This window comes from Coloeus monedula (genome assembly GCF_965178545.1).
Source record: "Coloeus monedula genome assembly, chromosome: 15".
Taxonomy (NCBI): domain Eukaryota; kingdom Metazoa; phylum Chordata; class Aves; order Passeriformes; family Corvidae; genus Coloeus; species Coloeus monedula.
Genome location: NC_138795.1, coordinates 5,811,326 through 5,825,495, shown reverse-complemented (window position 1 = coordinate 5,825,495; position 14,170 = coordinate 5,811,326). Strand labels below are relative to the sequence as shown.

General features: G+C 41.8%; 1 protein-coding gene across 4 annotated transcripts in view; it reads left to right on the top strand.

Annotated features, from left to right (window-relative positions):
• The window catches only part of GRIA1 (glutamate ionotropic receptor AMPA type subunit 1), a gene marked incomplete at both ends in the record, with an annotated part of 116,887 nt that overhangs the window by 75,096 nt on the left and 27,621 nt on the right, over positions 1-14,170 (top strand). For all 4 annotated transcript variants that reach the window (XM_082291676.1, XM_082291675.1, XM_082291673.1 and 1 more), the window contains 4 exons: positions 4,320-4,424; positions 6,516-6,626; positions 7,590-7,796; positions 8,929-9,299. In XM_082291676.1, coding sequence (XP_082147802.1) covers positions 4,320-4,424; positions 6,516-6,626; positions 7,590-7,796; positions 8,929-9,299 — 794 coding nt within the window. The remainder of the gene's footprint in view (positions 1-4,319; positions 4,425-6,515; positions 6,627-7,589; positions 7,797-8,928; positions 9,300-14,170) is intronic.

Genomic DNA, 14,170 nt, shown 5'->3' with positions numbered 1-14,170 from the left:
GCAGATTATTTGACTCTCTGTGAACTCAGCTTCAGTTCCAGCCTGCTAATGAATGCGTGTGAATTTTGCCTTATGTATTGGCTGTCACCAAAATGTTCTCAAAGTGCAGATTATAGCTTGTTTCATACTGTGAGAATTCATAAAAGTCCTAAGAGCAGCCATTTAGATAGTTTATTCCTCAAATCTGGATAGTCTTGCTTTTTTCATCCTGCACAGAATCTAGATTTTTGAATAAACAAAAACACAATGTGAAAATTACAGAGAGAGAGAAAAATAATACACTCTTATCAAAGACTTACCAAGGTAGAATATTTTAAAATTTCATTAAATTTCAAGACTGACATTCATTTCTAGCACTTTTCCTTCTTTTCCTGACAGAAATAGATGGATTCCTTGCAAATACTGCTAGTTCAGTATTATCTAAATATAGCTTATCCCATCTTCTTTCCTTAACTGTGAAGAAGGCAAGAAAAATAACATTTATGTGGTTAATTTGTATCATATATAAAGTTCCTCAAGTATTTTGTTTTGATTTGGTTTTGGCTTACTGGTAAACAACAATTCCTTTAAAACCAAATCTTTTGGGTTTTGGCATCTGATTTGATTTTATTGCTTGGATTCAATTTGTTCCCAAGCCTGTCACTGACTTTCTGCATGACCTTGGGCAAATCACTGTCACAGCTTCTCCAAGCCCTTATAATAAAATCAGCCTCCCTGATGCATTAGGGAGATAGGTTACCTAATAAACATGAAATACTTGGAAGTCTTCTGATGAGCAATAGCTGCTCCAGCATTTTCCTTTACTGAATTTATGAGAATAAGATATCAAAATTAGACAGCTAGAAAATAAAAATTTTGTGTGTGTGTTGGAAAATCTCCTCTGAAGTTTCCTTATATTTTCATTAAAACAATTTCAAAAGTCTTGATTTTTCAGCTGGAGTGACTTTGGGCGAAGAGCATAAAGATATATTTGCAAAAGCTGCTTGGTCAAAATAAAAGATGCTGAAACAGGCAGGGCAAGAAGCCTCCTAGCAAAAATTTAACTATGAATTCAATAATCTTCCAGTATTTAGTAATGTAGCAAGAAAGAGGCAGATGGAAATAGAATAACTTACAATAAGATTGAAGGTTTGAGTTATCCTTTCTGTAAAGACTTCACAATTAGAGCAATTCTGCAGCTGTTCACAGTGTGCTTTCTCTTCACCTTCCATTTGTTAATGCCCAAAATTTTATAAGCTTTTTGAAAGCAAAAGGTTTCTCTGCTTGCTTCTACTCAAATGTCTGGAATAAACTCTCAAGTTGCCTTGTTCCTGTGTAGGAAGGAACCACAGAATCATAAGCACATTTAGGTTGGAATATCTAAGATCATCAAGTCCAAACATAATCCCAGCATTTCTAAGTTCACTAAACCATGTCCCCAGCACTGCCACGTCCTCACATCTTTTCAATCCCTCCAGAAATGGTGACTCCACCGCTTGCTTCCCTAGACAGCCCATTCCAATGCTTGTCAACTCTTTTGGTGAAGAATTTTTTCCTAATATCCAATCTAAACTTCCCCTGACACAACTTGAGGCTATTTCCTCTTGTCCTGTTGTCCTGTTGTCCTGTCTGGGGGAATAGACTGACGCCCCACTTCACTACAACCTCCTAACAAGAATGGCAGGAACAAAGATGAAAAGAAATATGAAGCATTCTTCATTTTTTTAAAAGCAGAAATCTGGCATGTTTCAGGAGAATGTATGTTTTTATTAAAGATAATTACCTTTTTTCTTTTTTTTTTTTTTTTTTCAGGAAAAGGCCCACAAAATATTGCTTAAAACCACTACACTAAGGTTTCAATTGTAGTTTAAAAGGTTATGATAATTTTAAACAAATTCTTTTTTTATCTTAATGTGATCAGCACATCTAATAAGCAGAAAGCTAGTCCCTAACTGCTGACTAACCCTGTAAAACAGAAGGCCACAACAGCATCCTTCTGCTCCAGATGTCCCAGCAAAGAGCCACATGCCATCCATGTCTTACACACAAATGTGCTTAAGTGCTCCATGTCTCCAGTTGACTTGACTGGTGCTCAGCACTGTTGAAGTCAGTCCTCACTGTATTTTGCATTGCATTTTTGCATTTTGCATTTACCATCAGAGGATGGTGAGTGACAAAGAAGTTTTCCTGCGTCCTGCAGCACAGATAGCAGAGATCCTTTTTGCCGTTTCAGTGCCACATGGATATCACAGGATTAAGATTTCATTCACTCAGATAGAAGAAATTGATGCTGTAAACCTGCCTTTTAGTGCATACAAAGCTACAAAACACAAGCACCTGTGACCTGAGCTTCAGAATTGGTCAGAACCTGAAAAGAAAACCAAAGGAGACATGAAAAAAAGCAGGCTTGGGAGTGCTTAAGACAATGGTGCTTTTTCAGCACATCTATTTTTTATGGGCATGCTGTATCTTGTGAAAAGGGAAAAGCATCTTTATCCAAATGTCACCAGGAATACCTCTTGGTTTGAAAGAGCTTCAGAAAATGCTGGCAGATGTTCATTTTCATGACAAACCTTTGTTATAACAGCTGGAAAACAAACATGGTTTAAGCAGATTAACAACAGATTTCCTCTGTAATGATGCAGCCTCATTTCTTCACCATGGGTCTTTACTCTGAGGATCTCAGAGTATTTAAAAAGGCTGTTCAATACCTATTCCCATTCTGCATGTGGGAAGACTTCAGTTGCAGGGACAAGAGGTTTGTCCAAAGCAAGTGCAAAGGCAGAGAATAAACCTTTAATTCCTAACCCAGTGGCATGAGCACTTCCCTGGGTGGTCTCCATAGAAACCCAAATCTGCATTCTTTTTCCCATGTTCCTGGTCCCCACTGCCTGGTCCCCAGACAGTATGTGATTCCAGTCAGCAGCCCTTCTCCATTCCAGTCTGGGCACTTTTGCAGCAAGGAGAAGTTCAGGGTGTGGGATGTGATGTGAGCATCACTTCAGCTCGGCAGTGTTATCAGCAGAGATTTATGGCTCGAAGCTTCCTATGCAAATGTCAATACTAAATTGTTGGATTTTATTAATCTGGCGCAGAGGTAATTAAATTTGTTTGATAACTTATAGACTCCTCTCTATCAAAAGATGACAGCTGGGAGCTGTGGCCATGGTTTCATATTTCCTCCTGATTTACAGTTCCTGATTTGAACTGACAAATTCTTTACTGAACCCTGACTACAGGTCCGATTTAGAAAATAGCAAACCCCACAAACTCAAGGCGTTCAGAGCTGATTTAGCTCACTGTCACATCCCAAGAGGTGATGGGCTCACATTGGTGATCCAGCTCTCAGGCTGAGCTAAGTTTTAAACCACTGAGTTTTCAGAGAAAGGGTTTTTAAATGAGTTAGTTAAGAGGATGGCTGTGCCAGTGATTTACCAAAATATGAATATCAATCTAATATCGATATCCAACTGAGACAGACAAAAACTCTCTAACAGTTTAGAGTTAGAAAGTGTATGTTTTATTTGGCACCAGGCACTGTGTGGGATAGCTCCCTAAGACGCAGGGCCCCGATCCAAGCAAACACGACACTTTTTATTTCCAAATATTATGAATATCCAAAATACGAATGCATATTCATAACATTAACACCTCCCATTCTCCTCTTCGTATGGAAATGAGCTTAAATGTCATTAAGCATGCGTACTGTGTGTCCTGAATTGAGTTGGTGGTCTTGAATTGGGTCAGTGGTCCCAAAAAAGATAAGTAACTCATCTTCCTTATTTTGACCTTTTTGCCTCTCTGAACTTTAACAATCCTAATTACTTTAGTGACCTCTAAGTTTCCTCTTGCATGACTTTTGGATGGGTTCCCACCAAGGGAGGAAACTGGTAATTGTCCTTGTTCCCTACACCAACTTAGCAATGTTTCTATTCCTCGTTCTAAGCACAGCTAAGCAAACATACAAATGACAGATCATCACTTATTTGGTAATCAGTTACTAACATCTTAAAACCCATTTCAGGTCCAGCTCTCTTAACTATTAATTAACTCCAGCTGGGCCCAAATTCCTTCCTATTCTAACTAATTTCAACACAGCTAGCCTATAACCAAAATCTTTATGTTTCTTCTAAATCTGTGTTTCACCATAGCCAGGCATGCTGGAGAGCGAGCCTTAGTGGAATCCCAGTTTCAGGCAGATGTGCTGTCTCCCCTGCATGGAATTGAGAGTAATGACTGCACTCACCACCCTTCTCCCCCTCCCCTCTCAGTGCTGCTGAATCACTGCTTCATGACAAGCTGACCAATTTGCTGTCTTCATTGATATTTATGTATTTAAGGTCCGTTTTGAAGGATTGTCTGGCAACGTTCAGTTTAACGAGAAAGGACGCAGGACCAACTACACCCTCCACGTGATTGAGATGAAACACGATGGGATCAGAAAGGTAAAGCAGAGTGGGACCCAACATCCTGTGTCAGGTTCCAGCCCATGTTTGAGTGGCAGTGTGGCTGGGTCTCAACAGGCATTCCTGCTCATGAATGTTTGTGGAGTCACAAGTGCATTCCCAGCTCTAGGCATGAGTAAAGCCAAGCTCTAGGGAGGACTGGTACATTGATAAAAAAATACAACATTTGGAAGGTGTTATCAAGAGCAACAAGAGCATTTCAGGTATGGCAAAGACTTTCCAGGATGGTAAAACTTGGTCAGCTCACCTTTGCTGTTGGCACAGCGCATTGGTGCAGGCCCAGCTACAGGACAGCCTGGCTTTGCCCTCCCACTTTTCCAAGGATAAACAAAGGCAGAGCCAGGCAGAAGCTGTTTGCCCTAACCATTGTAAGTGAACCCTTTATGCTGACCTAATTCTGCTCTCCTTGAAGTGACAAAAGCTTTACCACTAGCCACGTCCCAATAGCTACACAGACCTTTGTGCTCTTCTGAAGTCTTGATCCCTTTCTGTATCCCAGGCTCTTTGAAAAATCTGGCCTTGTTCCGAGATGCCAAGCCCTTGAAACACTAATCCTTTTGAAAACCTGACTCTGGGTGCTTATGTCCCACTTTAGATACCATGTATTTGAAGAACAGAGAATAACTCAGTTATTTCTTGATAAAGGGGAGCTACTACATTTTTTGGAATGGGGCATTCTCTGCATCTCCTCAGTCCCCTGAAAGATAAAAAACTTGTTTGAAACTAAGAAAAATGTAAACAATGAAAGTTCCATATTTACAGCCCCTATCTCAAATTTATACTTACACCTGAGAGCAGCAGGTGTGAGACCAAAGGCCCCCACAGTCCAGTAGAAAAAGGCAAATTTTCTTTGACAAATAATAGAAATGTCATTTTGAAGACATACAAAGCAGTCTTCTTCCACTACAAAGTATTCATAAGAGGACCAAGACAACATCATGTCCAGTTTGGGTTTCTGAACTTTGATAAGTTGGCAGCCTGGAGAGAGTCTAGAGGAGATGAAATTGAGTGGCTGAATGTCTTGATTTTTCTATGTACTTACTGTCAGAAATAATATTTGTTTGGAAGACATGTACATCACTGCCATGATGCATATTGTGTTTTAGATCCAGCAGGTTGGAGGTGCAAAACAACACCCACATCTCCACTTTTGTTGCTCTAGGGCAGAGCTTTGGGAGCTCTTTCCTCACCCTCTGTTCTTTTTGTCTGTGCAATGAGGAGGGATTAGAAGCCTGCATAGACTTTTTCTCCTCAGCTGTTGTGATCTCTAATCTGCCATCAGCAGGCTCCTGGTCATGCCCTGGTTAATACCCTTTCTCATTTACTGTGATAAGAAATTGCTTTCATATGAGCAGAGTTCGGGCAGCTTCATACTTACATGAGGTGATGGAAAACCTCTTATAAAATTAAGCTCTCAAAGTGGATAACTTCAACCATGATCTTCCTAGAGATATTCAGTGGCACTCTGCTTTACCTACAAGGAGTGATGGATCAGCCCAAATCCCTGATCATTATTAAGCAGAATTTAACCTGAGAGTTATTCCCATTACAAGTGTTCAGTTTATTCATAACCCCAAACTTTTTGACACTGGCAGAGGATGGGGGTTTTTTTCTGACTTGATTTTTTGTTCTGTTGTCTCAAGATGTCTCAACAATCAGTCCTATATTCATGCAGGCTTTCAGCTACAGGATAACTTTTCATCACCCTCTAGCACCTGCACATGCAGCAGGCAAGTTCACCATTAGAATTATTTTTGGAAGTCACACGGGGAAAGTGTGAACTCTCATCGTAGGAATGGCAATAATCACCAGAACAATGTGATAAATGTTTTTATGTGCATACAAACACTGTGCTACTGTAGCACATCATGCACATTATTATTTTCAGGCTGGAAGCACAGTGGGATGGGAATTTCCCTGTCCCCCTCACAAAAGACATGAAGAAAAAGGACAGGAGATCTCTGGCTGGGTATGAACATGCAGAGAAGGCTGATCCAACTTGGATGACCCTTCTACTGTATCTTGGTTAATATTCCAAAGACATATTAATCCTGGTTTTGCGTTGGGCAGATTGGTTATTGGAATGAAGATGAGAAGCTTGTCCCAATAGCTGTAGATACTCAAAGTGGCAACGAGTCTACGAGCCTCCAGAACAGGACCTACATAGTCACAACTATCCTAGTAAGTGCCATGACTTCCATCCCAGCTCTCCCTCTCCCCCACCCCCCTGATGTGCAGGCTCCCTCTTCCCACTCAAGTGCCCTTTTTTGTATTATATCATTTTTATAACAGCAATAATAATAATAACAACAATAATAGTAGTAATAATAATAATAATAGCACTTACTGTTTCCTGCCGGCTCCATAAAGGTATCTGAAAATTGCTGTGGATAATTAAGTAGGTATTAAAGAGCTCTCATGCTTAAGTGTAGAAAATACAAAAGATTATGACAAGAGAGTAGAGGCATCAACACAGATAAATTAGGAACATTGTACCTGTGCTTTGTACTTATCCCACAGAATGGGGGCTGCAGTTTTGGGAAGGATAAGCTGTTTTGTTCAGAGAGGCTGAATCATTGCTTTTAAAGCAAATCTCCACTATAATCATGAAGGAATAATAGGTACCCCATAATGTGGGTATCATGTATTGTGTCATTGTATACACGTACCCTGCAGCAACATGAAATGTTACTAATTTGTTGATTGCTTACTGGGAGTCTGCAGAGAAGACACAATACCCAAACTGAGTTAAACACCTTAAGGCTCTCTCCTGTCCAGCAGATTTGATTCTCCCTGTGCCCACACAGGCAGGCATGTCTTTAAAAATTCACAGCTCAGATATCCTAAATACCCCGTGCAGAACTACACTGAAAGGTTTGTTGCCCACATCCTGCAAGCTACTCCATTCTCCTCAGGTCCATCGCTGCAGGAGCTGCACACAGATCCTGCATGAATAAAAAGAATATGCCACAATAAAAAAATCACACTTTGTACCTTCTAGAATAAACCCACAGTGTGTTGGCTGTGTCCCTTGGCACAGGGACACAAAGCTAGAGCTTTGCAGGGGGAGCAGACGCTGGGCTAGAGCTGGTGTGTGCCTCCAGGATGTGGAGTGGGGCTCAATGTTTCTCTTCTGTGTGCCAGGAGGACCCGTATGTGATGCTCAAGAAGAACGCCAACCAGTTTGAGGGCAACGAGCGGTACGAAGGCTACTGCGTGGAGCTGGCCGCCGAGATCGCCAAGCACGTGGGCTACCACTACCGGCTGGAGATCGTCCGCGACGGCAAGTACGGAGCCCGGGACCCCGACACCAAAACCTGGAACGGCATGGTGGGAGAACTCGTTTATGGGGTGAGTTTCCAACCTTGTCCTAAGACGTTTAGTTCTACTTGGGAACACGCTCAAGCGCCAGAGTTAGAAGGAGTCCTGCCCTCTGTCAGCCTGAGCTCTCCGGAGGACTGCAGCTCAAACAATCAGCCCAAGTAAAATGTTTTCATTTAGGGAGAGACAGCATATTCTGTGCCTATGGAAATGTCAAAACGTTTCCTTTCAACAGTTCCAAGATTCTTTTTCTTTACATTTTTAGAAGAACAAGTATTGAAAGGTCATACTTTCCCATGGGCAGAATCTCCAAATTTTACTCTATTTTATATTTGCATGATAATGGCAGGATGAAAAAAGAAAAAGATTTTGAACACTCAGCACGTGAGTGGTGAATGGTAGGACGAGATTACTTTCTGTCCAGCCACTCATTTCCATCATCAGGAATGTACACCTGCACCCTATACTTCTAAACCTGGTTTGGCCTGGTAGCTCATACTCTGTGATACTCAGGTCATCCCTCAGACAGAGGGGTGTAATTTTCCCATTCCCTACCAGGGAAAGCATGCAGGGACCATCAGTTCCCAGGTCGCTGTGACACTGTGTTGGAGCAGGGATGATCCGTCTCCTGATGGTAGCTCCACTGTAAATGCTGCCAGCCATTTCAATCTCCCTCTCCATTTTCAAGATGGATTGCAAAATTAGTGGAGAATGTACATCAATGTTGCTGGAACATTTTTCCGCTTCTCCTGCATCAGCTATGCAATCAAAAAACAGTTCCTGATGGAAGTAAACATCCTGACATCCTTTTTCAGGAGATTGGCCTTTCCTTGCCTCTTTTGATGTCTGGATGATAAAGCTCTTTTAGAGAAAATCATCTTCATCAGACTGTGACATCAGTGGATAAATCAGATGAGAAGAGCTGGGCGGCTGCAAAAAGAAAGCGCTGTGATTTCAAAACAGATCTGGTAATCAGTAGCGATAAAATGGAAATAATCCACCAATATTATGGGCTTCTCCTTTTTAACCTTTTTCTTGGAATTAGTTTTGTCTGATGTCTTCTGAGATAATGAGGTTAAACAGAGATCAAAGGATTGTACACTGCAGTTAGTAGATATATTTCATTCTCAGTCTGCAAATCTCTTTTCTGTCTCCTTTTCAGAGGGCGGATGTGGCTGTGGCACCATTAACCATCACCCTGGTTCGAGAAGAAGTGATAGACTTTTCTAAACCGTTCATGAGTTTAGGTATATCAATAATGATAAAAAAACCTCAAAAGTCCAAACCAGGAGTTTTTTCCTTTCTGGATCCTTTGGCTTATGAGATATGGATGTGCATTGTTTTCGCCTACATTGGAGTGAGCGTTGTCCTCTTCCTGGTGAGTCGCTTCAGCCCTTACGAGTGGCACACTGAGGAATTCGAGGAAGGACGGGACCAGCCAGCCAATGACCAGACAAATGAGTTTGGAATATTCAACAGCCTCTGGTTCTCCCTGGGAGCTTTCATGCAGCAAGGATGTGATATTTCTCCAAGGTGGGTTGCCTTTCCCAGTGAACCTTCTTCCAGTTCGTGTGGTTTAATCTTTCTGCGTGCTTTGAAGCTGAACAGGTTCTACTTTGATCTCCCTTCCTGAACCATAGTGTAGTTTTGTGAATCGGTTACAGACTCAGAAAGGATCCAAAGGTTCACAGGTCTCACAGCTGTGAACTTGGAACCTCAAACTTGACACCATGAAAACACCATTTAAATTTATCTTTGGGGAGTCCTTTGGAGAGAATTTACAGAAATTATAACAAGCTTTTCTAAAGTCACCCAATTACAATCAAATTTTGTCAGTCATTTATTTTGTTGCTAGTAGAAATAAGATGATTCTAGCATTATAGGGAAGATGAAAACTTCCAGCAAAGTAGGGAGAAATAATACAGTAGGTGCCCAGCGAAAGGTTATGTGATCTGTGTCAAACATTATGGAGCACAATGAGTGGTTTAATTCTTACTGGCCTTTAGAAAGGTTAGAGAAAGACCAAGTTTCATCCTGCTTCCCATTTCAGCCAGTAGTTCTGCTGCCTGAAAGTTCAGTAGGACCCAACACCCAAAGTATTCCTAAAGGGACTTTTTGGTGACAGTCTCTTGTGATTTACTTAGATAATTTTTCTTCCTTTTGGGGGCTTCGTCTCCCTTCTCTTCAAAGGAAGTTTCATCCAGAAATACCCATCTTAGGGGTGAAGACAGTAGGCAGAGGTTGATTTCCAGCCTGCTGTGGTGTCATCAAAGCTCAGGGGACGAGAAGGAGGCACAGCTCTATCAACAAGTGGACGTAACTCCATGCAGCTCAGCACAGCTCCCTTGGGATGGCAGGGAAGACTGGGCACCAGCTTGTTAGTTATCAGATGTCAACTTATCCAAATGTTAATGAGCTTGTGATAGCAGGGAAATAACAGCCTGCAGGGCACTTTGATAGTGACGGCCTTTATGAATATGTTTTATTATCTGATCATTGGTTATTTGGAGGCCAGGCAGAGAATTCAGAAAGCCTTCCCAGCAGAGGGAATTTCAACTTTATTGAAGTCTTGTAACCAGCCCCGTGCGTTAGGATCAGGTTATTGTGATTTTATTCTCATTGTTGTTCTTATCATCTTTATTGTTATTGGAAAGAGAATGTCTTCCTTTGGGGTCATTTCAATAGGTGGTTTCTGATCCAAGGAGGAGCATGGAGAGGTGAAAAGATGAGGCTTTGAATAACAGCAAATTTGGTAACATCTTTAATGAAAAGTGTCAGGGAAAGATCAGTGGGTTTGATTCAGCTAACAAGATTTGCTCTAGCTAAATAACATGCTTTGAATCACCATTTCAAAGTGTTGTTTTATTTTGCTTTGGAATGGGAAATGAGAATGATTCTGTCATTGTTATTTTAATGTCGTTGATTTAATCATCCTGATAATGAAAATTACAATTTCATTTAAACCAATATTTTCCCATGGAACACAAGAGCAGTTTCTGACTGCTACAGCTATTGGCAAGATGATAAAAATTTAAAAATTAAATACGGGAATTATTACAACTCTCAGTACTCTGAGTACAGCTCCTTGAGACGGTTGTAAGGGGAGAGGGACATTTCTGTGCAGGAAGCAGAAGAGTGAGAATTTCTGTAGGATGTTGTTGTGCAGAAGGGCTCTGAGTGCTCTCTGTATTTCACATGTATTTTTCACACGAACCCAGTGCAGGATTTCTGTGGCACATCATTTAGAAATGAACACTTGGTAGAATGACACTGTGGGCAGGTGGGGATATCTGCTCTATTCTAATATTTCCTATGTAGTTGCTTCTAAACTTATCACTACTATCTCTCAGCATCTCCCCAGTAATGCATTAACCATCATAAATAGCTTCTGTTATACATCTGTTCCATCATTCTCTCCCCAGCAGAAAGGAGCAAGTGCAGGGGTGTATTTTGTTTTTGTAGAGGTTTTGGGTTGTTTATTTCAGGTTTTTTTTTTGAAAGAAGCAGGGGAAATTTGTCTGGAGGTTTGTTTTTTTTCCAGAGTGTGCTTGTTTTAAGTGCATATGCCACTGTGTATTTATCATTACAAAAAGAGTAAGATCAAAACCGCAGACACATCACTCAGCACAGCGGGTGGTGGGGTTTGCAGCAGTAACTTGCTCTTGTAAATGTGCATTCCTCAGTCTCAGACCAGTCCCCAGGGAACTTCAATCCCCCAAAGAGACAAAAATTTGCTTTTGAAGGAAAGTGTTGTCCTTTTTAAGGACACTCTTACTAGGCAGGGCTTTAAACAGGCTTTTAAGTACGCTGGGAACAACCTACCAAGGACTTTCAAGACACACTGTGAATTTGGTGTCCTGTGGATGGCCAGGAGAGAGCAGAGCTGTGGGTTACCTGCTCATAGCCTCTTTGGAGGTGGTCAGCTGGTGTCCTTGAATCTCTGAAGCCTTCATGTCTAGGTGTTGACGGGGTGAATGTGACAAAGGGCAGGCAGTAGCCAGTCTTGGAGAATCCCAGCTGGAGCTGGTGCCAGTCTGTGTTGTGCCTTTGGATGCTGGAGCATGAGCATGAGCAAGGAATCCATCCCTCCGAATCCATAAAGGGAATGACTCGATGGTGGATGCATGGCTTCCACCCAAGGAGGCTGTGAGCTCTCAGACATTTCCCACCAGAGTGTGTGGTCCACCTTCTGCACCATCACTGACCAGTGGCCCCACTGGGTGTGGAACAGTCCCTACCACATGGACTCATTTTTCCTGGCTGAGGTGAGATAGCCCCTATTGTTGCCCTTAAAGCTTTCAAAACACGGGCTGAAACACAGTAGGGGTGGGGAGAAACAACAGCTTGGAGCTGTGCACAATTCCATAGTGACAAGCAGGAATTAGTGAAGTCTGAAATGGGCTATAAACCATTAGACTTTGCAAAGTGCCACCTTAGCTTCAGAAAACGGTCATGAAATTGCAAAAGCACTCATTAAATGTGAAATACAGACCCAGAAAGGAGCTTCTCAGAGCAGGCATCAGAGGTAATAAATAACTCACAGCCAATAGCGAGAGCCTGCGGAAAGAGAAATGTGAAGTAAATATGACTCACACTGTACCATTTTCAGAACTGTAATTTGATAAATTGTCTTCAGAGCTTGAAATAACTGCAGTGTGTAGCAGCTGTGGAGAGTAGGACCTTGCTAAAGTCCAGCATGCTGCTGCCATTCCTCGCTTAGGGTGGATTCGAGGCCTTTGAGAAGGAGACTGTGGGGATGTTTGGGCTTCCCAACCTCCTCTGCAGCAAAACAAGGCATGAGAATTTTTCATCTTCTCCATCATTTTCTGCAAAATAAATAATTTGACTGTTGTGAAAAGGATGGAAAAACAGGGAGCAAAATAGCATCCCTTGTCAGCTTCCTATCTTGATCTTCTATTTTTTGTTATCATAAAATGTGTTGCTTCATAAGGTTTGAGCCCAAAAGAGACTTCTTATATATTGGAAACTATTAAATTTTATCGCATTACTCTTCCTGTGACTCAGAAAATTTATGTTTGACTAAAATGAAACACATTTTGTTAAAACAGATCTTCCAGAAAGGCATTTATTCTCCATTTGAAGATATCATGAGATAGAATAGACAGTTGCTCTCAGCTGAGTTGATTATAGGAATCTTGTCCCATCTCAAGTTCAGCAGGTGGATAAATATCACACAATATCCCCTAGTGAATGCAGACATCCTTTGTGCCCTGACAGAGGAAAATTAAAGATCTCCAAAAATTAACCGAACTTCCTGGGACCTCTCTTTATCGTTGAAACAAAAAATATACATATTTTGAATTCAAACCAAAATATACTGTGAGTAGAAGGGAAATGCCTACTCATATCCTGACACATTAGGGTATCTTGTCACAATACCTGGACAACACAGCTTGAAATCACTCATAATAATCTGTCTGATTGAGAACAGAGCTGGAGATGTCGTGGTCAGCCTATGCTGGGAGTGAAATGGTGGATGAAGCTTTCATCCCATCTGTGTCTGAGAGAGAGCCAGGCTTGACAGGGGATGCTTTGGGAGCATCAGCAGGGCTGCACGAGCAGGGAGAGACTCTGTGCTCCTCTGTGCAAGGCACCACCAGGGACCACTGCTGGGAAATGGTCGGGTCACACCAGTGTGCCCTAAAGACTGGGGGGTTTAATGTGTGCAAGGAGATGTGGCACAAGGTACAATCCCCCCTCCAGCTGGCTTGGGACAAAGAGTTAACAGGGTCTTCACTTGCCTGCAGAGTCCAGACCCAGAGGCTTTGCAGGGTGCAGTGGATTGTGCCAAGCAGTGACCCCCGGCTGGGAGGGCTGGGTGTGCTGAGCAGGGAGGTTTGCTGGCAGAGATGATGAATGGCTGCACTCCCAGGCAGGAAGGAGAGAGATAGATGCTGGCTGCTCTCCAGTCAATAGATACAATCTATTATTTATAGGCATCTTGTGGACGTTGTTATTTGTTTTTTGTGACATGGAAACAGCGCTCTGGCTGATCTATACAGTGTGCTCATGTTCACTGCGCTCCTCGGGCTCTCTGCCACACTCCATCAGAGTGGTTGTCTGGGGAAGAGCAAACAAGGTATTTATTATGTACCTGTAATTAATGCTGAGCATTTTCCTCTGCTGTTTTTCCTGTTTATTTACATTTTCCTTTAGCCCAATTGGAAGAAGTCACAGGAGACTTCAGATTTTGAAAGACAGCAGCACTTTTAAATTTTGTCAAGATCTTCCCAGTACTGAAAGGTTTTATCCAGTTTTGAGGCAAAATCTAAATCAGAAATTGATTAGACCAAAAAAAAAATGTTGCAGAGGTTTTTGAGGGGGTTTTTTTGGTGAGAGGTTTGATTTGGACTTTTTCAAGGAAATTATTTCTGTTCCATCCT